Source organism: Vulpes vulpes, chromosome 6 (genome assembly GCF_048418805.1).
Source record: "Vulpes vulpes isolate BD-2025 chromosome 6, VulVul3, whole genome shotgun sequence".
NCBI classification, from domain to species: Eukaryota; Metazoa; Chordata; class Mammalia; order Carnivora; family Canidae; genus Vulpes; species Vulpes vulpes.
Genome location: NC_132785.1, coordinates 27867996 through 27894231, shown reverse-complemented (window position 1 = coordinate 27894231; position 26236 = coordinate 27867996). Strand labels below are relative to the sequence as shown.

General features: G+C 36.9%; 1 protein-coding gene across 11 annotated transcripts in view; it reads left to right on the top strand.

The window, feature by feature from the left end:
• The window catches only part of KLF12 (KLF transcription factor 12), a 578512-nt gene that overhangs the window by 330175 nt on the left and 222101 nt on the right, over positions 1–26236 (top strand). For all 11 annotated transcript variants that reach the window (XM_072760694.1, XM_072760698.1, XM_072760697.1 and 8 more), the window contains one exon: positions 17562–17651. In XM_072760694.1, coding sequence (XP_072616795.1) covers positions 17562–17651 — 90 coding nt within the window. The remainder of the gene's footprint in view (positions 1–17561; positions 17652–26236) is intronic.

Below are 26236 nucleotides of genomic sequence, written 5' to 3'. Positions count from 1 at the left end.
ATGCTTCTGTCTTCTAGAAGAGATGGTAGAGTGAAATAATTTCTTCTTTAAATGTTTGGTAAGATTGACTAGTGAACTCATCTATAACTGGTGCTTTTTTTTTTTTTAGATTTTTCTTTTGTGAAAAAATTTTTTAAAGATTTTATTTAGTCATGAGGGACACAGAGAGAGAGAAAGAGAGAAAGGGGGGGGGGCAGAGATACAGGCAGAGGAAGAAGCAGGCTCCATGCAGGGAGCCTGATGTGGAACTCGATCCTGGGTCTCCAGGATCACGCCCTGGGCTGAAGGTGGCGCTAAACCACTGAGCAACCTGGGCTGCTCTTTCTTTCTTTTTTTGAGAGAGATGGTGAGGGAGGGTCGAAGGGAGAGAGAGAATCCCAAGCAGGCTCCATGCCTAGCATGATGGAACCCAGTGTGGGGCTCCATCCCCTGAGATCAGGACCAAGCCAAAACTAAGAGTTGGATGCTTAACTGACTGAGCCACCCAGGCACCCCTGTACCTGGCGCTATTGTTTTGAAAAGGTTATTAATTACTGGCTCAATCTCTTTATAATAAATACATTCCTGTTCAGATAACCTATTTCTTCTTTTGTGGGTTTTGGTAGATTGTATTTTTCAAGGTATTGATCTATTTCATCTAGGTTATCAAATTTATGGGCATTGAGTTGTTCATAGTATTCTTTTATTATTTTATCACTCATGGAATCTCTGATGATAGTTCCTCTTTCATTTCTGATACTATTAATTTGTGTCTTCTCTTTTTTTCTTAGCCTGGCTAGATTTATCGATCTTGTCAAAGAACCAGTTTTTGGTTTTGTTGATTTTTTTTCTATTGATTTCCTCTTTTCAGTCTCATCGATTTCTTCTCTAATTTTTATTCTTTCTTTTCTTTTGCTTACTTTGGATGAATTCGCTCTTCTTTTTTAGTTTCTTAAGATGTAATGTTAGATTATTGGCACTAGATATTCCTTCTTTTTAAATGTATATAAATTTTCCTATAGTTACTGCTTTTGCTTTCCTCTCTAAGTATTTTTTTTGGCATCCCATTAATTTTGATACATTATATTTTTAACGTTATTTAGTTCAAAATATTTTAAATTTTCTCTTGAGATTTCTTTTTTGACCCATTTGTTGTTTGAAAGTGTGTTGTTTATCTCTTAAGTATTTTGGAATTTTCCAGCTATCTTTCTGCTACTGATTTACTTTAGCTCCAATGTAGTCTGAGGTCACACATTGTATGATTTCTATTCTTTTAAATTACTTAAGGTGTGTTTAATAGCTCAGACTGTGGTCTGTCTTGGTGAATGTTCCATTCAGGCTTGAAAACATGTGTACTCTATTGTTTTTTGATGAAGTAGGCTATAGATGTGAATTTTGTTCAGTTGATTGATGGTGCTGTTGAATTCAACTCTGTCCTTGTTGGTTTTCTGCCACTGAATCTGTCCATTTCTGATAGAAGGGTGTTAAAGTTTCCAGCTGTAATAGTGGACTCACTTATTTCTCTTTGAAATCCTATTTATGTTTTTGCCTTTTATATTGTGATGTTCTGTTGTTAGACACATACACATTAAGGATCATTTTATGTTTTTGGAGTATTGAGCCCTTTATCATTATGTAATATCTCTCTTTGTCCCTGATAACTTTCATTGCTTTAAAGTCTGATCTATTTGAAATAATAGATTCTGCTTCTTTCTTTTAATTAGTGTTAGTATGGTATATCTTTTTCCATCCCTTTACTTTTGATAAATATATGTCTTTATATTTAAGCTGGTTTTCCTATAGGCAACATATAGCAGGACCTTGTTTTTTGATCCACTCTGACAGTCTCTGTCCTTTAATTGGCATATTTAGACCACTAATGTGTAAAGTAGTTATCTATATAGTTGGATTAATATTTACCATGTTGGTTTACTATTTTCTCTTGGCATTTTTTTTTTAAGATTTTATTTATTCATGAGAGGCACATAGAGAGGCAGAGACACAGCAGAAGGAGAAGCAGGCTTCATGCAGGGAGCCTGACATGGGACTCGATCCCTGGTCTCCAGGATCACACCCTGGGCTGAAGGCGGTGCTAAACTGCTGAGCCACTTGAGCCACTGTTCTTTGTTCCAATTTTTGTCTTCCACAGTTTTTCTAGCATTTGTGCTCTTAATTGAAGATTATATATAATCCCATTTTCTTTCCTTTCTTAGCATATCAGTTAGATTTCTTTGTAAGTTATTATAGTTGTTGCCTTAGAGTTTGTAATGTACATTTACAACTAATCCAAGTCCACTTTAAAAAAAATATTCTGTTTCATGGGTGGCATGAATGCCTTATAATATCAAAGTATGCCTAATCCTTCCCTCCTTTTCATTGTATTAGCCCAACCAGGGATTGTTCATTTCTCTTATACAGAGATTTTGATTGCTAGCATGTCTTTTTTTAAAATTTCTGTTTCTCTGCTTATGTTATCCTCTGTTCTTGCATATTGTCTGTTTTTAAAATTCTTTTTATTAAAGCCCTTCACATATTAAAAAGAGTTTAAAATTTTCTGGTCTGATTATTTCAGCATCCTTGCCATATCTGACTGGTTCTGACATTTGTTCATTCTCTTTAAATCACTTTTTAGTATGCCTTGGAAATTTTTGTTGAAAGGTAGACATGATATAATGGATAAAATGAACTACAGTAAGACTTTTAGTGCTGGTAAGGTGGAGGGAGAAAAGAAGTCCTATGGTCAGGTCTCAGTCTTTTGGTCAAACTGTGCCTCTTGACTATGAACTTCACCAGTGCTGCCCAGTCCCCACCCCCACCCCTCTTATATGAACAGGATGATTAGTGGGAGCTGGAGTTGTATATTTCCCTTCCTGCAGGTAGGTTAGGTGTGGGTAAGACCCCAGCAGGTAAGGTCCTGGTAAGAATTTCTCCTAAGGACAGGCCTTGTTAAGAAGAACTTAGTGCTCTGGCATATTTCAGATGGAAATCCTCCCTCTGGTGATAGTATGAGGAGATTTTTCTCTCATATTCACTGTAAGGACATAGCACAGCTCCTGAAGATAAAACTCACCCGAATGTGGGGACCTCACATAGCTGCATTCCCCTGGAGGTTTTTGTTTTGTTTTAAAGATTTTATTTACTCGTGAGAGACCCAGAGAGAGGCAGAGACATAGGCAGAGGAAGGAGACTCCCTGTGGGGAGCCTGATGTGGGGCTCAATCCCAGGACCCTGGGATCACGACCTGAGCCAAAGGCAGATCCTCAACCACTGAGCCACCCATGTGCCCCACCCCTGGGGTTTTGAACTCTTACCCTGAACCTCCAGTAACTCTTCAGTTGCAGCTCAGGTTTCTCTACTCCAGCGCTGGTTCCCAAAAAAGTTTTTGTTTGAGGATTTTTGCTCTGGCAAGTTGTGGTTCTCTGTATCCTTTTGTCTTTCTCTCCAGTTTTTAGGGCAACAGCCTTATGACATCACTTTTCAAATGGATCTAACAAAGGTTGTGATTTTTGTTTATTTGGCTTTTTTCTTGTTGTTACAACAGATCGGTGACTTTAAACTTGTGATGTGGTGGACTGGAAACTGAAAGTCCCTGAGGATACTTTTAGTTCTTCCAAAAATGCAGCATTGAGAATCCAGTTCTTTTCCTCTTGACTCTCTAGGAATTTCCTCAAGTAACAATTCCAGGATTGTTACGTAATCAGAGATCCAGCACAACAGGCAGAGTATAATTGTTTGTGGTTATTAGAGGATAGTATATTTTGTTTAAAAATCTGAGGAATGTAAATCTTTTTGCTCCTATGGAATTTTACAGGAGAGATCGATTTTTCAAAAGACTAAAATCTTTTAAGGTATATTCACTGCTGCTCTATGTAGTAAAAGAAATAAAAGTATTTGGCCCATAGCTTGTTTTCTCAGGGTGCTAGATTCTTAGCACAAGATAAAAGTGTCATGTGTCCATTTTTCTATTGTCATGGAATTGCCTAGAACATAATCTGCAGGTTGAATAGCAGTATATCATGGAGCTCTGCATACTGAAAATATTTGCAGGCAATTGATATACCACATGAATGAAACAATATAACAGGATTCAGTGCATCAATTATAAATATAATTTAGACAATAAGTTAATTTCATCTACATATTTTTTAGATTTGTAGTAGTTAAATTTTAACTGCAACCTGAATATACACATGACTCTGGGTATATGTGTGCATCCGTGTGTGTGCATGCCCTATCCTGGTTAGAAGAATGATGTGACCTTTGTATACTTTATGAGAGAATCTAGATAAAAACGTTAATTTCCCTCCTTTGATTTCTCTCATCTGTTTTCCTTTTAATCTCTTTGGTTCCTTTATATCTCAAAATGTGAACAGTCAAATATTTCTTTTAATTGCATAGATAATATATGAAATTCATAAAAACTGAGAACATTTATCAAAGCAAAAATAAAGAATACTACTCCATGTCCTGTCACCTGTAATTTTGAATGTGTGTATCCTTTTAGTTTTTTCTGTCTCTCTCCCTCTTCTCTTTATCTTTTTCACATTCTCTTTGTTATAAGCATTGTTTTTAGATGTATGGCAATGTATTCTCCTGTCATCTCTTTTTTCACTAATTATGATAATTTATCAACTTCAAGACAAAAAGCTACATATCATAAATCTAACACATAAATATTATTTGTATGGCCTATAATCCATTCAACTAGTGCTCCATTGTTTGACATTTAGAATGATTCCTTTTGTTTTTCTTTTTGCTTTTTTATTTTAATACTGTAAGCAGTGTGGCGTTATACATACTTATCTATGTACTTGTCCAGTGATTTTTCTAGAATATCATTTACTTTCTTTGTTTTTACCAAGATTCTCATAGGCCTTGATGTTTCTCATCTATTTGTGTGTTTTCAGAATTTAGTAAGCTTTTAATGTTGAGAGAGAAGATTACATGGTATTTGAGGCAGTTGTTACTACAATTTTTTTTTTTTAATTTTTATTTATTTATGATAGTCACAGAGAGATAGAGAGAGAGAGAGGGAGAGGCAGAGACACAGGCAGAGGGAGAAGCAGGCTCCATGCACCGGGAGCCCGACGTGGGATTCGATCCCGGGTCTCCAGGATCGTGCCCCGGGCCAAAGGCAGGCGCCAAACCGCTGCGCCACCCAGGGATCCCCACTACAATTTTATAGTATTCGAAAGGTGGTATTGGTTCACAGTGGTCTGCCCTTTACGAATACACCAGGTACTGGGACGCCTGGGTGCCTCAGTGGTTGAGCATCTGCCTTCTGCTTAGGGCGTGATCCTGGAGTTCCGGGCTCCCTGCATGGAGCCTGCTTCTCCTCCCTCTGCCTATGTCTCTGCCTCTCTCTCTGTGTCTCTTGTGAATAAATAAATAAAATCTTAAAAACAAAAACAAAAACAGGTGCTTATGAACAAGATAAATTTTACCATGTTTTGCCCTCTTAAAATCTAGTAGCAATATCTTTAATTTTAAAGATAGTTGTTTAATACTGTGTTGGAAAAGAATTCTCCTAAAATAAATCTCTTTATATTTAATTTAAATCATACTTGCTAATTATATAATATTTAAATATATTACATGATATATATAGTACATAACCACATACATGCATTATATATAATGACACATACAATGTGTGACCATATATAATCTTTAACTCCTTTTAAGTCACTTTTTAATCCTTCTGTACCAATAGACTTAATTAATGATTTTCTATTATGTGACTCTATTTGCTTAAGATGCAGTTAAATTTACAAAATTGTGACCTTAGAGTTCTGGTTTCTACAAAGAAAAGTGAAATATAAAGCATTATTCAGTAAATCAGATGTAGAGCTAAGAATTAAAACTCTGTCTTCTAGTTTCTCATTGCAAATTGGATTGCCTTATTTGTTTGGGTAATTATAGTTTCTTACTTTAGGGATTTTCAAAGCTGTGTGGGTCGATTCTCATTGGCCATGTCTAAGAATGGGTTAGGAGAGCTTCCTGGAATTGCTATATTACTATTGAAATCCTCACAGGTTTCTTTTAGGCCCCCATAGTTTGAAATAATGAGCAAATTCACAACTCTTTTCTGGAATCTTGCATTTGTTTAGTGAGAAAATTTGGATACACAGAACGGGGTCTAGAAGGAATTTAAACAAAATAATAAAACCATCTTATGAAATGTTGCTAATTTCCCAGCAGGTGTATTTTAAAGTGAACTATAAATATTCTTTATATCAGATGTTATTTTCCTTTAATATCGAGGTAGTGTTTATATTACTGGGTAATAAAATTCAATATAAAATTAAGATTATTTGCTAATGAGTTCATAATATCAGTAATGACAAAACAGTGTTTCTTAAGCGGGGGCACCTTCCTCCCTTCACCATCCCCACTCTTTGACATTTGACAATTTCTGATTAGTACAACTGTGAGTGTGAGAGAGTGCAGTTGGGATCCAATGGTAGAAGGCAGGGTTGCTTCTCCTGAGTATCTAAAAGTGCACAGGAGAGCCCCAAGAACAAAGAAGTATCTGGTCTAAGTGTCCATATTGCAGATGGTGAAAAGCCCTGGTCTAAAACAATGTTTGAGTTGTGCATTGTACTTCCTAATAAGGGCATATTTACTCCCTGTGTAAGCAACATTTATTTTATCCATATTCAGTATCAAGTAGCAGGAAAAGGTAATAGAAACTCTGGGTACAGTAGGTTATACAGGTTCAAAATTATATTGTTTCTATTTTTGTGGGTCAGATCTATTACGAGGCTAGCAGGAAGTTACAAAGCCTGAGTAAATGCTGTGTGTGTGTGTGTGTGTGTATGTATATATATGTATACATATATACACACACATATATATACATGTACATGTGTATATATATGTATACATATATACACACATATATATATACATATATATATATATATATATATAATAAAGTGTACTTCAGATTCCTTTCTCCATACTCTGGAGAGTATGGAGAGTATATATATGTATACGTATACATATATATGTATACATATATATACACACATATATATACATGTACATGTGTATATATATGTATACATATATATATACACACATATATATACATATATATATATATATATAATAAAAATGTGTACTTCAGATTCCTGTCGAATATATTTTGTTTCTTTACTGACTTCCATTGTGTTACATTTTAGAATTTGAGAAGTATCCACTAAAGGGAAGAAAATAGCCCTGGGTTTAATTTACTTATACATGCATGCATACATATACCTTATAGAAATTCTGAGATAAGGCTGGTTGATAAAATAAGGATGTGGAAAAAAAAATAAGGATATGGAGACATAAGGAAGGACATTCAAGATGACAGCAGCATGGATAATGACATGGAAGTGTTAATATTACTGGCTTCATATTGCCACAAATATGCGCATTTTAAACTTTCAGCCATTTGGATTTATTTTATCTTCTCTGTAGTTCTTTTGTTTTCCCCAGATAATTTTTAAAGTTTTCTACATTTCGAATTACATGTCACTCTGTAGGTATCTTCTCCAGTAACATGTATATTAGAGATGTCATAGTAGTAAATATTTTTCTTTAAAACAGTGTATTTCCAGGCAAGTGTGTGAAGGGGAACCATAAGTAAGGGGTTTTTAGCACTGTATCACATAGTGTTTGGTTGCTGGGAAGGGTTGTCAGACACTTATGGTTGTGTCTAGTAGTTAGAGATGTTAAATGCCCTCACTGGGATGCCCAGGGAAAGACAAGTTGTGTTCATATGTAATTGGTGCACATCTTCACAGTTTTAAACAGACAACATAGTTCATTTTTGCCATTTTTCCTTGAGAAAATATTTTAATTGTGTAGCTCAATCTTCCTTCAGTTCCTATCATCCGTATTTTTTAACAAACATACCATTACCATTCAACTTTTATGATAGTTCATAGACTCTAACACATAAACCTGAGTGGTTCTTTAGAGTCAAACAAAAATCTGATTAGAATATCCATTCTTAAAAGTAAGTTTGGAAAGGATGGGTAAAAATGATATTACTACTACTAATTTAAATTATTTAATATAACAACGTAAAAGACTTGTGAAGTACTGAAGCACGTTATGTGCATTATCTCATTGAATCCTTAAAACAGTTCTGTGAAGTAGAAAATTACCTGTATCTTACAGATGTGAAAATTGGAACCATAAGAAGATTATACACTACAAGTACATTGACTCTAACCCAGGAAGTATATTTCATTGAGCCCATTTTCTAGGCAATATTCTATTCCTACTTACATTTCTGTGCAATTATGAAAGCATGCAGAAAAAACATAGGTATGGAAGATAGAGTGCTTTTAAAAAGTTAAAAAATTAGGTTGTTTGAATTCTGGAAGATGGAACTGAGAAAAAATGAAAGTAGATATGTAACAGCACTGCCAGTAGAAATGTTGACTTAGCACAGGGTTTGGATTATACATAAAATTTAATTATTATACCTGAAGACATCATTTGGAGAATCTGGAAAAGTCATAGCTAGAGGTGAATATATTTGGAAACTGACAGATTACATTTTGAGTGGAGCCTGTACATTTGGCAGCCAACCAATAATGTCTTCACTGCATTCCCAGGATCCAGAGTATGGAGAAAGAGAAGAAATACATGGCCACTTTTTTGATGTGTCCGACATGGCTGGCCAGACAATGCTAACTGTTGCAGCTTCCTTATTGTTAATGTAATCTTTTAATAAAAAGTACTTTAGTTACATTTTTTTTTTTGGACAACATGACAAACATTATATAGTGCTTTTACCTGCCTAACCATCCTTCTTGGATGAAACAACCTGTAAAAATTCATCTTTTTTACCTTGACTTTTTTTAAACATGCATTAAAAACCAATATTGTGCCTAGGGATTTCAAGGAATGTAATATTATATTTGTTATAAAATCTTAACTAAATAAAAACTTAGTTTACTTGTTTGCAGTTTACATATTTTCTGGGTATGAATGAGAACCTTAGGCTGAGTTTTCCCTTTTTGTTTTCATTAGAATAGTCATAATAAAAAAATCAACTTGGATTATTAATTCTCCTCAAAGTTCTTTTACTTGTTTCCAACTCCTCAGTACTGTTTCTTCAGGCTCTGCAGGAGACAGTCAACAAGGCCATAAGATAATCTATTTGGATTTGATAAGGAGCCATTTGACATCATTGTAGACCAGGAAAGGTGAAAATATAGGTCAATAGTCATTTCCTTTGTTTCCTACAGAAAATAAATGACTTAATACTTGATAGTAATCTTAATTTTCTCTAGGCATAGAAGACCGGTGTTGTTATTTCATTACATAATCCATTCAGTGTTCTGGATGTGTTTTCATTAATATCCACATGATTTTCATCAAGGATAATGACTGATGAATATGTTAATGTACAGTCCTTTTAAACTTGTACTTTGGCAAATATCTAGTTTTTTTGTTATTTTTTTTTTAAGTTTCACTAATCACAGAAGACTGTCATACTTTATAAATCCTGATGAGAATGTTAGTAAAAGCAGAGTCCATTCTTGCCTTGAAGGTGAAGCTTATAAAATGACATATATATGTTTGCTTTATTTCAACCAAACCTATGTTTCCAAGTTTGGATAAATTTGACTTTATGTATCTCTTACAAGATTAAAACATATTCAGCCTAAGAGAAATCTTCCTGTGTGTGTCACAGATCTTGTGTATGGAAAAATATGTTGAAATTAAGTGATATACTCAAATACTCATCTAACTCAGAATATAGTAGGTCCTATAAGGGATACTGGAGGAATATATGCCATGGTTGGCTTTTCCTATTGGGTAGCCTGCCTCAACCTTTGCAAACAATCTAGAAAAATTAGCCATCTTTGACACTCCCTCTCACTCTGTTTTATCACCATACTTCCTCCTCCTTGCCAATCATCAAAGGCTGTTCATTTTGCCTATGTACTATTTCTCAAATACTTTTCCTACTCTTCTTTCCCACTGCCATGGCCTTAGGTCTAGCTTACCACCTTTCTCCTGGGCTATCTGGCTCACCTATGAACTGGCTCTTCCTTCTGCATCAAGTCCTATATGTTTATAGGGCATCTTTCAAATTAATTCTAGTGCTGTCTTTCTAAACACGAAGCGTAAACATACTATGTTTTTGCTAAATAGGCCTTCACAGCTTCTAGTCACATATTGTGTGATGCCCAAACACATTTCTTCCCCATTTGCCTTCAGCTCTTGAGGCAGGAAGCTTTTCTATCTTGTTCACTTGTGCTCCTAGCAGCTAGCATATGGCGGCATTAATGAAACATTTTTTAATGAATAAATGAAGTGCCATAATATATGAGATCCTTTACAGCCTGACCTGATCTCCTCTCCACTTTGTCCTCCAATGCACGTATGTTCCAGCCACACCAAATCCTTTACCATTCTTCGTAAGCATAGGGTATTTTATTACCCTATGATTGTACTTATGTTCTTCTCGTTTGTCAACGAACAGTTATCACCAGGGTTAGTTAGACCCAGGAATAATGAATTGACCTTATGTCTGCGTACATTTATTGTTCTCATTAGCCCAGCAAATATTAATTAAGCACATACTATATATTAGACACAGTTATAAGTCTGGATATAGGGATATTGTTATGGAGAAGAAGACAAGGCCACGTCCTATCCTGCAACTTACATTCTAGTGTAATAGCAAATAAAGAATGTGTCAGGTGGTGATGTGTATAAAGATGGAATAGAATACAGAGAGGCCTATGGGAGAGAGTGTTTTTGGCATGAATGAAATGTAATCTGAGCAGAATGGTAGAAAATGGGGATTGGTTTAGCTGGTTTGCAGCACATGAGAAACACGGTCAGAGGTACGTCAGGTAGGGCAGGCTTGGGACTTTAGATGGATCTTAGTACTGTTTGCCTTCCTTGTGTCTCTAATCTGCCTGCTTTTGCCTTACTCTTCCAGCCTCAGTCCCCATTCCAGCCTTTTGTCAGATCAGGAGTCTCAAGCACACTAGCCAGAGTAGCTTGGGCAGCTCGGGGCATACACAGTTTGCGGCCGATGTTTGAAGACTTAGCAGTTGAGGCTTTCTATCCCCAGTAGCAATGGAAGGTAGACTTTGCCCCAGAGTTAGGCTGCCTGCCATTTTCATAATCTTGGGCAGATGACTTAATCTCTCTGAATCTGAATTTTCTGGTCTAAAATGGACATAGCAAAAAACAAAACAAAAAATAGCTGTCAGGGGAATAAATGGCTAGAATGAAACTATAAAACTTCCTCCTTTTGTTCCCTGATCTACCCTAAATGCCTAAACAGTGTCTGGTACTCAGTAAGTGTTTTTTTTGAGTGAATCAGTAAATGTACAAATGAATAATGTGATGAGTGTGAAGCATATGAAACAACAATGCCCAGTAGGTATATGCTCAGCAAATGGTAGCCATTATTATTATAGTTGTTAATATTATTATTTTTAGAATTGTGATCCGTGTGATCATCCTGTGTTACAAGTGTAATTTTCCATGTGTGGAGTCTAGTGTGTTGGTCCTTCTGCCTGGCCTCGTGGTGTCTGGTCTATGCGTCCATGCATGTGCCCAGGGAAGGAGGCTTGGGCTGGGCATATGCTGTCTAATTCCTTTCTGCTCTGTTCCCTAGCTCTGGCCTCTGCTGGGGCTAAGCCCTCAGAATTGTTTCTGCTAGCCCTATAGAGGGTCTGATTTCTGGCCTCTTTTTCCAGGACTGAATTCACTTCTCTCTTGTCTTTATTTATTTATTGAGATACAGTTGACATATAACCTTATGTTAGTTTCAGGTGTATAATATTAATGATTCAATATTTGTATCTATTGTGAAATGATCACAGTGGGTCTAGTTAGCATCCATCATCTTGCATAGGAAAATTTTTTCTGACATCCATTCTCTTAGCAGTCTTCAAATACACAATACAGAATTATTAACTATGGTCACCATGCTGTGCATTACATCCCCAGAATTACTTTGTTCTGTAAGTGGAAGTCTGTACCTCTTGACCACCTTCCCATTACACACACATATATATATCTTGCCTCTGGCAATCACCAGTCTGTTCTCAGTATCTATAAGCTCAATTTTTGGCTTTTTTTTTTTTTTTTTACATTCCACATGTAAGCAAATTTGTTTGATTTTTGTCTTTCTCTGACTTATTTAGCATAATATCCTCCAGGTTTATCCATGTTGTTGTAAATGGCAAGATTTCCTTCCCTTTTTATGGCTGAATAATTCTTTTACCTTTACGTGACATCAAGAATACGTGTTCGCTCATCCTGACAGCCACTACCTGCTCTGGCAAGATAGTGCTCTCCCTGAAATGCCCTAAAGGGTTAACACCTGCCCAGCTGAATTGAAGCTTTGCCCTCCCTCTCTGGTGTTTGATTGGTGGTGGGTTGGCACTTCTCTTAACCACAATTTGTCCAATTTTTTTTTTCTTAACCTGGTTTCTGTTGTTCAGTCTTTGGCTTGCCCCTGTCATTTGCGGCAGTGCCTCATGGTTCACGGATGTGGCATGAACGGAATGAGGGGACTTTGGCATAGCAGAGACCCTCACTGCGTATGTATGGAGAGATTTGGCTAACTCACAACCCCCAGTGTGCAGTTCTTCAGAAAATGAATGACAAAAATAACATTCTATTCCACTTTGTATTATGAATGCTGAGGTGGAGAGTATTATTTGGAATCTCAGATGACATTTCTAAAATCAGTGTGAACGGCATTGTTGGGGTAATGTAGCACTTGCCAACATAGGAAACAGAATGATCCTTGCTATCAGGAAAATATAAGTTGCCTCGTGGTACGCAAAATTTTACCAGCCCCTATGAGAGACATAATTCCGTGTTTCCAGGTGAGGTATTTATGGAAGAGTTTTTTTTAAAAAGCATTTTTATTTAAATTCAGTTAATTAACATATATTATTGATTTCAGAGGTAGAGGTCAGTGATTCCTCAGTCTTATATAATACCCAGTGCTCATCCCCGATTACCTATCCCCTCACTCCTCTGCCTTCCAGCGTAGAAGACTTTTAAGACTGAAGACAGATATTGCAGAATACTGTGTATGTGGATCATTGAAAGCACTGAAGGGGATTTAAGTTGAGAGTTGTAATAGGGCTCTTGTTTAACTCTTAGTTCTGCCAATATGGTCATTGATGTGCTATCCTCTCTCTCATGCTACACAGCAATGGAAAATGAAAGGCTGGGACAGGATGGCAGATTATTACTGATATTTATTTTGTACTGTTTGAGGTACTTTGATTATGCATATACCTTATACCAAATTGATCATTGGGAGGATATGTGAGCTAGAGCTAACAAATTCTGCTTTTATACTTAATCTAAGAGATAATAAATGTGATGCCCAGATGTATCTCTTGAGTATCAAATGTAGAAGATAGTGTTCCTCTACCATCCAAGTACACGAAACTATTGTAAAAATATTGAATGAGCCATCAAAGGTATATGAATATTTTTAAAACACTGGGTGGCGAATGAGATTACTATAGATTTTTCTGGATATTGAAATCAGGATGGGATTGACTTACTAAATTAATGAGATATTTCTAGGAAAGAATGCATAATCTTATCAAGCCAAGAAAATATGTTGAAAGTTTAACTTAAAGGAAAAATAAAGGAAATAGGTTTGAAACCATGGACTTATTTGACCTCTTATGGATATTCCCCAAAATGTTGACACTCCCAGTGACCAGAGCAACACTAACAACTCCCCAGTGACCAGAAGTTGCATATTCAATTCACTCACTAAATCAGCTCAGTTCTGAGAGGAGCTGTTAAATGAGATTCCAGAGTTCCTGAGAGAAGAAGAGCGAGAAAGAGCGAGAGGGAGAGAGAGAGAGTTGGGGAGGGGTTGATTGGGGTAGGGGGGAGGAGAAAGAAAGAGGAAGGATGAGGGAGAAGGAGAGAGAGTTAGTATGGAACACTACCCCTTTGTAATCTTGAGACCTCAGACAATTTAACCTCCTGTGTCTCAGATATCTTCAGAGAATATAGCATTGACTTCTTGGGTTGCTCTAAGGACTAAATGAGTATCCCTTTAGTACAAGGTCTGACCCTTAATAAACATGCAAATATTAAGTATTACTGTGTTTGTTACCAAGATAATAAAATGATTTTTTTTATGCTACAATGTGATTTGTTGTATAGTGATAGATATCTGAAACTGGTGGCTGCCTGTAATTCTAATTTCTTAGGTTTGTTGAACCTTACCTATATAAAGTAAGGTGAACTCACTGATTCTCTTGTATTTCAGCACAAATTTTGGAGTTATGATAAAACAGTTGTGTTTTCTCCAAGGAACTGATGACCCACAGTCCGGAGGAGGGCGAAGAAAAGACTTGCATTTTGGGAATAGGAGGACTAATTCTAGTAGTTGCCATGAGAAAGTCACACCCTCTATTCTGTTTTCCTGAGATGATCATTGATCATGTGTCCCTATGCTTCCCGCACATTCCATTCAAAATATTTTCAGATGTTAGTTTCATCGAAGGTTGTACTTGTCCTGGTTTTGACTAGGAGAGCTCTATTAGCTGGACTTCTGTGTTGCCAAATCTTATTTGGCAAACAGGAAAGTCCAGAGTACGATTCTCAGTGTACATGTAATTGATCAACAGCCAGTTAATAAATCTGATGGTAACTTTTGCTTTAATAAAATGTACTCATATGAAACAAGTATTATAAGTGTATACATGTGTGTGTACCTGTGTATATGAATATATACATACACATGTAAATTATATAGAGTTGTATAACATCAAAAGGTTTATTACAACATAAATATACAAAGAACACGATGTTACTAAAATTGATGACTGTAATTTTATTTACCCCTTGGGAATCAATTGAGCTATTGATTCCACAGCAAATGTGTTTTGATTAAGATCATGGCGAGATATGTTTGACAGCAATTTCAAATTATTAGAGTTTATTACATATTTAAAGTGTATAGTCAGCTGAGATCCTATGTATCTGATTTTAGCTTAGAGAAATCTATCGATATTTTGTTCCAGGAACTATATCCTCAATGCTGTACCATGTGCTCCATTAAACCCATATCCTTTCCTGGATCGTCTGGAATACAGTGTGATGCTCAGTGCTTATGTTTATACTAAACAGGGTTAGAATCATGAATGTAGAGATTAATATGCTCTGTATATACTTATAATATTGCTTTTAGGCTTATATACAAATTGAATCTGCACTAGTTGAATTTTATAGTTAAGGATTGGTTTCTTAGCTGTGAACATTGTTATTCATGGTGTTATGAATAACACCTGGATGGTGAGTGATCCTGGGAAACCATGGAAAAAGAAATATTTCCAGCAAAAACTTAATTTCTTAAACTCTAGAGATGTGTTTTATTTTTCTACTTTTATAGGAAATGAAAATGTACAATCCTGTCTTTAACACATGTGGAGTTATTCAAGAATAACAATAAAAAAATCATGAAAATACAGTGATATTTAAATGTGCTAAATGGAACATGGGCCCAGTCAGGTTTTCATGATTTATCAGTTTTTAACTTCAAAGACTCTGGTTAGCTTGCATTTTTTAAACTAATGAGTTTATCACAGCCTGTGAGGAAAATGGTTAAAGTATATCAGCTGTAAATTGGTACAAAGCACTAAAAGGGACATTAGCCTCTAATCAGATTCCAACAGTTCATTAAACCTGTCTTTCCAGAATCGCTCTTTGTCTTTTCCCTGCCTTTGCAAGGCATCTTCCCTTTTCGTCTGGGCAAGACCTCCTCCGGGGTAGCAAGCAATATCAACTCATTCTTCATTGTCTACCACCCAAACAGCCTACGGGATGCTTTGTTAGGGTAGATTTCTGGCTGCTGTGAAGGGCAGGGGCATTGAGGGCTGGCGGGCTGCAGGAAGGCTTTCTTGAAACTGGGTGGTTGCAAGCCAAGCTGGCTGCTTCCAACCATGGAAGCAAGTGACACATTAGGAATTGAGATCCATGCCTGATGTGTAAACAACTCACCAGCCTCCATGAAAGGATTTAAAGCTTGGAACAAATTAACTGAGCTTGCCAGGGATACCACCGTTCTTTCTGCTCTAAGCCATTAGGATGCAAAATGCCTAAAAAATATGGATAAGTCAAAAGCACAAATTTAAAAAAATGCATCCTGTCAGTTTTAATAATATCGCATATTTCTAAGAAAAGAACATGACAGTAGTTTTTCTTCTTTTTATTACCTAATAGACTAGGTAGTATGGAATTTTTAAATGCTCATTAGTTAGCTCTAGAGTAAATTTGCCTTTTCTTCTTGTTGATGTCTCAGAGCAAATATTTGTGATAAGAGGCCCTATAAATTTTATTTCTTATTTTTCTTAAAAATGAGTGGCAAGAAATAGAGATAATTAGAGCTTTACTATACTGCACTCTGTTGGTATTATTTGGTAATAAAAACGTTTATGATTTGTCGAGGTGGGAGTTGTTTTTATTTAACCATTTGAAAGAAAAGCAACTATGTGAGAGGCAAACCCTGAAGATTTAGAAATGCTATTAACCTTTGTCATCAGAGGTGGGCAAGATATTTAGAAACAGGTCACTCTTTCTTTTAATGACACCACTTTAGAGTCATGTGCATTCTATGATGGAGCAAAGGAAACATAAAAACTCAAATTTAGTCACTTCAGTTTCTTTGTATGGTCAGTAGATGAATGTAAAGTTGACATTAAACATGTTTTAAAACATGATTTTGGTCTGAAGCAAGCAATGTTGAATGTCTTTAGGATTCCCTTCATAGGTTATTGACTTTAGAAAATCCCCAAAGCAGTGAAAATTAGCAGAAAAAGAACCTTGATTTAGCCTGTTTGTAAATATGGTTTGAAATTCTACTGAGTCACAGTAGAAATAAGGTTCTCCTTTCAAGAAGTGGTTAATTCACCCAAACATATACCAAAACAGAAAACAAATTGTTATTTATTTTTGGGTTGAGACCTGAGCTTAAAAATTCACTCTCAATCCAAAATTTATATTAGTTGCTTTTGAAGTAGATGCTTGGGGTTGATCTATAGAAATTTTCATCTGATATGAATTGCTGTACCAAAATTCAGTGTCTAGAATTATATTTTCTTGTTTTTCAAATTATTTAGCCTTTGATGCTAATATGAGCATATAGTCATTTTTAAAATCTATTTCCTCCTTTGTGGATTTCTGTACACATACAACCCCCAGAGCTAAGGACGAAGGAAACATCCGTCTGCTTCCTTCCACTATTGCAAAAGTGTGATGAATTGTTCCAGCCCCATGTAAATTAATGTTAAGGTTTCTTTATTCCAGTTTATTATAGTCTGACCTCCAACCCAGAGGTCAGAGAATCAAACTGATTAATTCAACTTCTTGATCATTATTTCAAATGATAGTTCAGAAGAGGGCATAATTGGTTATGCTGATATTCTCATTTAATTATACTTCATTGTTAAAAAATTAGGTTAGCAGTACTAAATGTACTACTTACTATGAAGGAAGACTCTACCAGATGTCCTCATGTGAATGCTTTACAGCTGACTTTCCCTCTCTCTTTTTGTTCTCAGAATATCAACACGTTTGAGAACAGAATGTTAATGCTTGATGGGATGCCGTCGGTCAGAGTCAAAACAGAGCTTTTGGAATCTGAACAAGGGGTGAGTTTCCAATGGTGCCCTACCCTTTTCTCTTTATGATAGTGTCAGTCGTTTCCAGAGCATCTTGACGTTTGCAGAACACTTCTGATTTTCACTGGCCTGTGCTTTTCACTCCAGTCAGGAGTCAAGATCATCTGAGACTGATTGGTTCTCATCCATTTGCAGCCTCCAATATTACTACCTTGGAAAAGAGAACTTCCTGAAACTAGGAAGGCACAGTGACCTTATAAGAGCCATATGGTTTTATTGAAGTTAGTGAATGTTTTGAAAAGCTAATATAAATCCAAAGAAAAGAGAAATTATTAAAAAAGAAAAAAAGATAGGAATGTAACATCCATGCCCAAACGGCTTATTTCTTTCTTAGGAAATTACAGAGTACAGGTACGGGAATGTTACTGTTTGTTGGATTGATTCTCTTTTGACATTTGCATCTACCCTTTTTTATGCCATGAGGACTAGAGGACAGATGATGCAATTTAGATCAGTGAGTTTGAAATAGACCTAAAGCGAAAGGGGACTTAAATTTATAAATACATAGCAAAATGGACAAATTAACATATGGCTAGTGAAAATATGAAGCTAGATTTCTTTTTTAAAAGGACATAGGTGATTTTATAATTATTAACATTTTTAGCTTCAGTAGTTAAAATTATAATAAGGGCAATATGACTGCTTGCAGCATTGGCTCACCATGTTTTAGATTTAAGTGAGAAAGCACTGCTTGTGTGCCTAAGAGCACACTGCCTACCTCTGTTACTCATCACCACACCACTGAGGCGGTACAGAGGACTAAGGAAGGGATAAATTAAGTAAATATTTAATCTTTATCTTATTAATGTATCTCTTACCAAAAGAAAAAACATAGGCAATGTTTAGTAATTGACTAACTGGAAGAAATTTTAAAAGTAAATCAAATTTAACTTGTAAAAATCTATGCATGAGTTCACGTGGGACCCCATTCAAGGGGTTAGGATGCTGATGTATTAAAAGGATTTCATAATGAGGAACTTAGGGCATGAATTCAGATGTAGCATGTAGAGGGTTTTTCCAATAACTTCCCCCTTCCTGAGTAATATATATGTCAGGGTGTGATATGTAGCAGTGTATATGTCTCTTCTTCACTGTAAGCCTGTGTCTGAAAGTTTATATTCAGTGTTGATTATTGTAACTCTGCAGTGAACTTTGTGGGGTATGACAACCAATAATACACCCTCCCTGTGCTATGCATGACATAATGACCGACTCACATTAGGTTCAACCTAAAACTTAGGCAGTGGAGCATTGTGGTGGAAAAGACCATGTGGCAGGGACTAATATTATTTGTTTGTTGTAGTCAAAGCTTCAGAAAAAGTCTTGTGTTCATCTGGATTTTCTAGTATGACTCAAGTTAAATTCTGTCTTCCAAATCATACAGTTTTTACCTTTGCTGTTGAACCTAACACAGGAAGGATTAGTTTTATTTCTTTGGAATTTCTGTTTTCTTAATCTAAGCGTGTAAGTATCAGTTTCATAAAATAAATTTCTACACACCCTGTGTTTAAGTTGAACACACTGCACAGACCATAGCATCTCATCACATAGCACCACCATCACACGCTGATGGAAAAATGAAAAAGTGGTATATTCCATGTTGTTGCTTTTGTTTTACGAAATGTTCTTCAACTTGAATAGCAGTAAATCCACTCAAGTCATGCATGTTGGAGGAAGTACAGAAGCCAGAGACTACTATTTGGGTCACTAGTCAGAACCAGGATGGTGCACTATTGTCACCAGCTCTGGGAATCTTTGATGATATCATGATACTTCTTTCTCCTTTACTGTAATATGCAGTTTGAAAGTAAGGTTTGCATGAAGTATTTAGATGCACGCACACACACATACAAAAAGCCAATATTCCCAGGGGGTTTGCATTGTAACTAAGAACCTCATGCCACATGATCTATAGAAAATATTTACTGCCCTCAAATAGGGATAGGAAAAATGGTAGGTTCATAGGTTTTACTTAATGCTTATTTATTAAAATCAATTTTCCTCCTTGTGAATGGAGCTGTTGTTAGTATTTTAACCCCAATTTAGATTGTGTATGTTGAAGGGAAGTAGAAACTTGATTTTATTCTTTTCTTTGGCTTTGTATATACTTCTTAAATACATGGTAGATATAATTTTGTTCTCTTTTATAGTGAAGCTTCAAGAGAAGCAGCCCAGTGTTTAATGAAATGTATTATGACCTAATTATTTATGGAATACAATAATTTGTATTTAATCATTTATAATACTTCAAATAAATTCTTCTTTAAAATTAGGGATAAATCTAGACTTTTAGTGAACTTCATTTTTGGTTGTTTTACTGGAGTTTTTAATTGGGGATAATAGGATGGGTGATATGCGGTATCATTTCAGAACCAGAACTATTTTAGATAAGGAATACTAGAATTCTAAAGATTCCTTTATTTCTGTCTTATAGGACTCTTTCCTCATTTCCTGGTAAAAGCTGGATGAGGATTTTTTTTTTAATACAGTGTAAACATTGGTGAAATTAAAATAATCACGTGTGATCATGGGCTTCTGAAAAAGATATTAGTAACAGTGAACACAAAGTTAAGAAATGAATCTGAAGAAAAAAAAAAAAAAGAAAGAAATGAATCTGCATCACAACAATGAATGGGAAAGCCTGAGCTTGATGTCAAGGATTGGATTCTGTAATCACTTTGGAAAACCTGATTTCAAGACTGTTTTAAGACATAGACATTAAATGTCCAGTCTCTAGGGGAAGAAAAATTTAGTGTGCCTTTCAGGCCCCAGGCAGTATTGTAAAGATACACTACTTTCCATGGACCTCAGGTTTTCAGTGCACCATGAAGGCATATGTTCCTTCTCCCCTTCTGGCTATAAATAGTCCCTTAGGTCTTCCGCCGCCAGCTGGTCTATACATATCCCCCCACCCTTCTAAGGAATTCAGGACCAGATGACCACATTTCAGAGCTGGAAGATAGACTGTGGGATGGGTCTAGGTTAGCTACTCTGCTTTCTCTCTTCTCTGAAAAGTTCTGGCTGCCTTGCCTCATTCTCTTCATGGTTTTATGGTGTGTGAATGTGATCATATCTCATCAATCAGATTGTCAGCTCTTAGAGGACAAAAAGTATTTCTTGTATTTTTCTTGTAGGTCCTGGCACATGGTCAGTGGTCATTCACTCGTCTGGGCATTATAACTGGCATGGTAAATAAACAAACATGAAGCCAGTCAATAGCTCATTATAAACCTGCTCTGTCTACTTCATAGGGTTGTTGTGAACAAAAAAATAAAAATTGGAAATACTGGAAACATACATTCTCATTGATGGCATAGGCTTCACCCTGTCGCCGTGTGAACTGGGTATAGTGGCATGTCGATACCAACTCTGTGGCTTGCCTTCTGTTTGGAATTCTGTGGCTTCTGCATCCTTAGTTTAGGATATCTAAGTAGATCATTATTGTAGTCTCTTGAAACGTGACTTCAGTTTTCTTCAGGCTTGTCGGTAATATAGCACATGCTGCTAAGCAGTCCATGGGAAGGGCATGTGCTCTTGTGATACACTTCAGGGGCTCAGCAAGGAGTATTGAAGTGACTTTGACTGTGACCTTTGGTGCTTGTGTCCTGCTGTTACAAGAGCTTCCCAAATGCCGTCAGCCGTTGGATGTTCTAACATGTTATTAAGCAAAGAACTAAAGCAGGAAGAAGAGGACTGGAACGATTCCACCCAGAGATAAGGCGGTAACAGAGAAAGGGTACTGCCTCAAAAACATAAAATGTGATTTTGTTCCTGGCCTTACAGTTTACTGGCTTGAGTGGCACTAGGAAGTTACTTCATAACTCTAGGCCTCTATGTCCTCATCTGTATAGTGGGGGTGTTAGAGGCTGGCCCAAGTTCCATCTGACATTCTTTGATTATGATAATGAGCCAAGAGCGAGAAAAAGCATTTCCCATGATGAGTTTAACAGTCATATGACAGGGAGGTTACCTGTGTATGCAGGTAGAAATGCTGTCACTTTAAAAAGTGACAGACCCAAGTTCAGATACTCTCTCTGCCAGGGGCCACCTGTATGTGTCCTGTTGGTCTCTATCCACCTATTTCTTCACTTCTAGGAAGTGAAGTGAACCGTCCAGCATCCTAAGAGCCTGCCTGCATATGGTGACTGCTGAATAAATATTCTTCCTTTGAAAAAAGCAGGAATAAAAAGAGCCCAATTGCTTCAGTTTCTATAGCTGCAGTTCTCATATTGTAGTTAGCAGAGATTAAACATCTGGGTTAATTTATCATTTAAGGTAAATCTCAAATTCTAACCCTTATTTTTTCATTTTAATTTTTATTTAAGCATATCTGGAGAAATATTTCAAATTCTTATTAGATTTTATCACAAAAAATGGAATAATGAAGCCAGAAATCAATGATTATATTAACACAAAAATTGTATCCTATTTTGATATGATAGTGGTATTTGGCCACAGTTTTTTAAAAAAAGGAGTTCTGAGTTTGTATACTTCAGAAATGCTTATTGATATATTTGCAGGTGAAGTGATTAGGTGTCTGGGATTTGCTGCAAAGTGAGATGGGAGGACAGAATGGATGGGGAGAAAGATAAGACTGACCAGGAGTCCGTCATTATTAAAGCCACATGTAGCCAGTACATAGAGCAAGAGGCTCTATAACCATTGTGTCTCATTTTGTATGTGTTTGAAATTCTTGAAAGTAAAATGTTTAAACAGGAAAAGAAGCTCTCTCAGTAAAAATAGAAGAATACATCAGTGCATGGGCGCCAGTGGGAGTCCTGAAGGAACCATGCATCACTCAGCCACTCTCACTGTTCTCTTAGTCTATGGGGAAAGGAGCTGACCTGAATACCTCCACCTGCCACAGCAGTGGTCCAGACTGTGGTTACCCGTCCACTCCCTTCCCCTGGAGGGGCAGGTGCAATTCTGACCTGTGAGCCTATAGGTAGAGTGGTAGCAAAAGTAGCGTAGAGAGAGAGGGAGAAAGACGTTAGGTGTTTTGCCAATTTTAAGTATTCCTAGCATTCAGTACCTGGATTGTAAAAGACCCTTATGTATTATGTATTATGTTGGGAATCAAAGCCCGATGCCTCTTTTTTTATGTTTATTTTTTAAAGATTTTATTTATTCATGAGAGATAGAGGTAGAGACACAGGCAGAGGGAGAAGCGGCTCCCCGTGAGGAGCCTGATGCGGGACTTGATCCCAGAATCCTGCCCTGAGCCAAAGGCAGCTGCTCAACCACTGAGCCACTCAGGCGCCCCAGATGCCTCTTTACCACAGCTGTGCAGTCCGGAAGGGTGTGGGTATGGCAGGAGGAGGGTTTAATTGTATCCTCCATGGTTTACTAGCTTATAGATACCTATGAGCTCCCTAATTTCAGAGGTAGGACAGAAGGGAGCAGTGGTCCTGTTCCTAGAGGCAGCTTGCAGTAACTTTTGCAAACCATTCTGCAGGACATTCATAACAAGGTGGTGGAGGCATTTCTGTATCACAAAGGACAGACTAGCACCTTTAAGTCAACTATATGGTACCTTCCTGTAGTGTGGAGCTCTCGCTTTATGCTTCTCATTATTCCTCATTGTCTCAGTGCAAGGAGCTTATAGCTGGGCTGGGCTCAATAAATAGTGATTCAGATGCTATTTATTGTAAGTGAGAGCCAGTGCCAGACGGTAGAATATTGAGGATTTTAAGACAGGTGCTAGTTTGGAAAAGACCCCAATCTTCAGGCTTAGTAAAGAAATAGAGACAGGTGGAAGATGGTACCTGAACCTAGACATGTTCTATGGAATGTTTAAGATAGGCAGTTATATTAAAATTTAGTAGCTTGAGAGAGAGAGAGAGAGAGGGGAAAAAAAATACCCCAACAACAAACCTTTTTCTTTTCCTCAGTAAACTGTTATGTTTAGTTTAACATAAAAGGTTTAATATATATCTGTGTGTAAAAGCTTAGCAAGACAGTGTTACTTTAATGACTTTATCAGAAGAGAAGAAAAGGCATTGTAAAAATGCCACATGCATTACCCTTTTAACGGAGGCTCATTATTACCTCCCCTACTGTGGAACAGGAGCCAGCATAGTTAGTAAATTGGTAGAATTATCTTAGACATAAGAATTTGCTTATCATTTAATATTCTCTGATGACCCACTGCTTGAGATCTTTTGATCTGTGGTGAAATCTTTACATGTCACTACTGGGCTTCAAAGGGAAACATATGCTGAAGCTATGTTATTCCTAATACGAAAAGACCATTTAAAAAAAAAAAGCAGGAAAAAATATCTATACTTGTGAAACTCATTTTAAGGAAGAGCTATCCTCCACTAAAGAAGCAGAGTTGGACTGATTTTAATAATGTCAGAATGGCCAATAAATGTATTAATAGAAAGAATTGAAAATCAATGAGCTGTGATAGTAATTACAGATAGTACCCAAGGGAAATATAGCAGGCAGACAAATCCTTTCCCTTGGGGGCTGCCCTGGGCAAAGCTATGAAGTTGATAATTCTGCCCTCCTTTTTTCCCGTTAGCAATGTGCTTTCTCCTTCAACTTAATTCTCCTCCACTCGCAACCCAGACACTCCCAACTCTCTGTGCTGTGATGGCTCCTGGTACCCACCGGTACCCACCAATGACTGCTTCTAACTGGAGTCTGCTTAATTGAGGAAAATGTGAAGTGCTATTCTTTCTGGAGTCATTTGCATTTTTATAGGGTCAGTACTTTGTAAAAAGGAACCCTTCTTAAAGAGGTTTCATGCTCTGAGTCTCTGAGTAATTTGGAAATTTTCAAGTTGGAGAAAATTAACCTCTCCAAAATATTTTAGTTTATGCGCAGTTGTGTTCTCCTTTGTGGACTTGTCTTCGTGGTGGAATTTCAGAAACAAAACCTGGATTGTGAGGCAAGTGTTGCTCTTTATCTAGATGTGTTTTCCCGTGCTATTATTTGCATACTAGCTCATAGTTTATACCTGTGATGATAGCTTATTTAACTCTTGGAGGACTTTGGCTTCTGACCACTAGGGGAATTGACTTCTTACCATAAACAACTAGAAAACCAGACAAAATAGATGAGATGTTTTTACATATTGAACAACAGGCAATAAAGGACTGTGATTCTTGGGAGTGGGGTAGGAAAGGATGTGAACTTTACGAGGGCCTTAGCCTTCTGCTTTAAAGTAAAGCAGCGGGAAAGAACCCAAATGCGGCTTAGCAGGCACTGAGTTAGGCAGGTAGGGATTGGAATTTGGGAGAAGTCAAGGCAACTGGTTTTTAGGGGGAACAATAACAGAGAGGAAGGAGTTGTACAGAGAGAGTGCCAGAGATTCTGAAAGTGGTCCTCTTGGAAGGGTTTGGCTGTGTGTGGAGGAAAGCAAGGAAAGAATAAGGAAGGCAATGGGTGGAATAGTTTTTTTTTTTATTTTTTTAAGATTTTATTTATTAGAGTTTGTGTGCATGGACATGCACACTAGTGGGGGGAGGGGCAAGCATACTCCAAGCTGAGTGCAGAGCTTGACTCCGAGCTGGATCCCAGGGCCCTCAGATCATGACTTGAACTGAAGTCAGATGCTCAACTGACTGAGCCACCCAGGAGCCCCTCAGGGAACAATTCTTAGAGCTCACATACAGTTCACACAGACCAGAATGGAGAGATGCATTTGTACTTGGGGGCATTTGGTCGAGGTCTCAGAAGGGCCATGGCTTTAGTAATGGGGCTGAATTAGTCCCACAGTATTCTGGGCCGGGTCTTGCCATAATGGACATGAGAGGCAAATCCTGAAAGGGTCACACAGACCTGCAAGTTACTTAATTATGCCAGAGCAAAATCCAACACTCTAGAGGAAGACACAACAAGATCTCACCTTCAATAATGTGAAAGTTCCACTGTCTGGCAACTGATCATAGTTGGTTGGATTGACCAGATAGAAAAAAAGACTTCAGAAAATGAGCAAAGCCTCCATGATCTGTGTAACAATCTCAAGTAGTCTAACATATGTACAATTGAACTGTAAGGCTAGGGCAGGTCAAAAAAATTGTTTGAAGAAATAATGGCTGGACATAACCCAAATAGGAAAAAAACCCATGTATTCGAGAAATTCAAGTAGCCCGAAGCAGCATACAGACACACCAAAGCATAAAATAATCAAATTGCTGGAAACAGGTAATGAAGAATAGTTTTAAAAGCAGCCAACAGAGAAGGGAGGAATATGTCTGATATACAAAGGAGCAAAAATCAGACTTCTTACTAGATACCATGTTAAGACAGAAGAAAGAACTCCTTGGGTAAAAGAAAAGGACATTAGATAGAAATCTGGATCTATCCAAGGAAGTGAAGAGCACTCAAAATGGTAAGTACCTAGGCAAATATAAAAGTTCTAAAAAATCTTTTCAAAAGAAAATTGTGCAAAGCAAACAATAATAATATATTATGGAGTTTATAACATATTGGTTGAAAATGAGCAACAGCTGTATCTCAGAGACAATGGGAGCATGGAGGGAAGTATACCATTGGCTACGGTATTATTTGAAGGTAGATGGTGTTAAGTTAAAGGTATACACTGT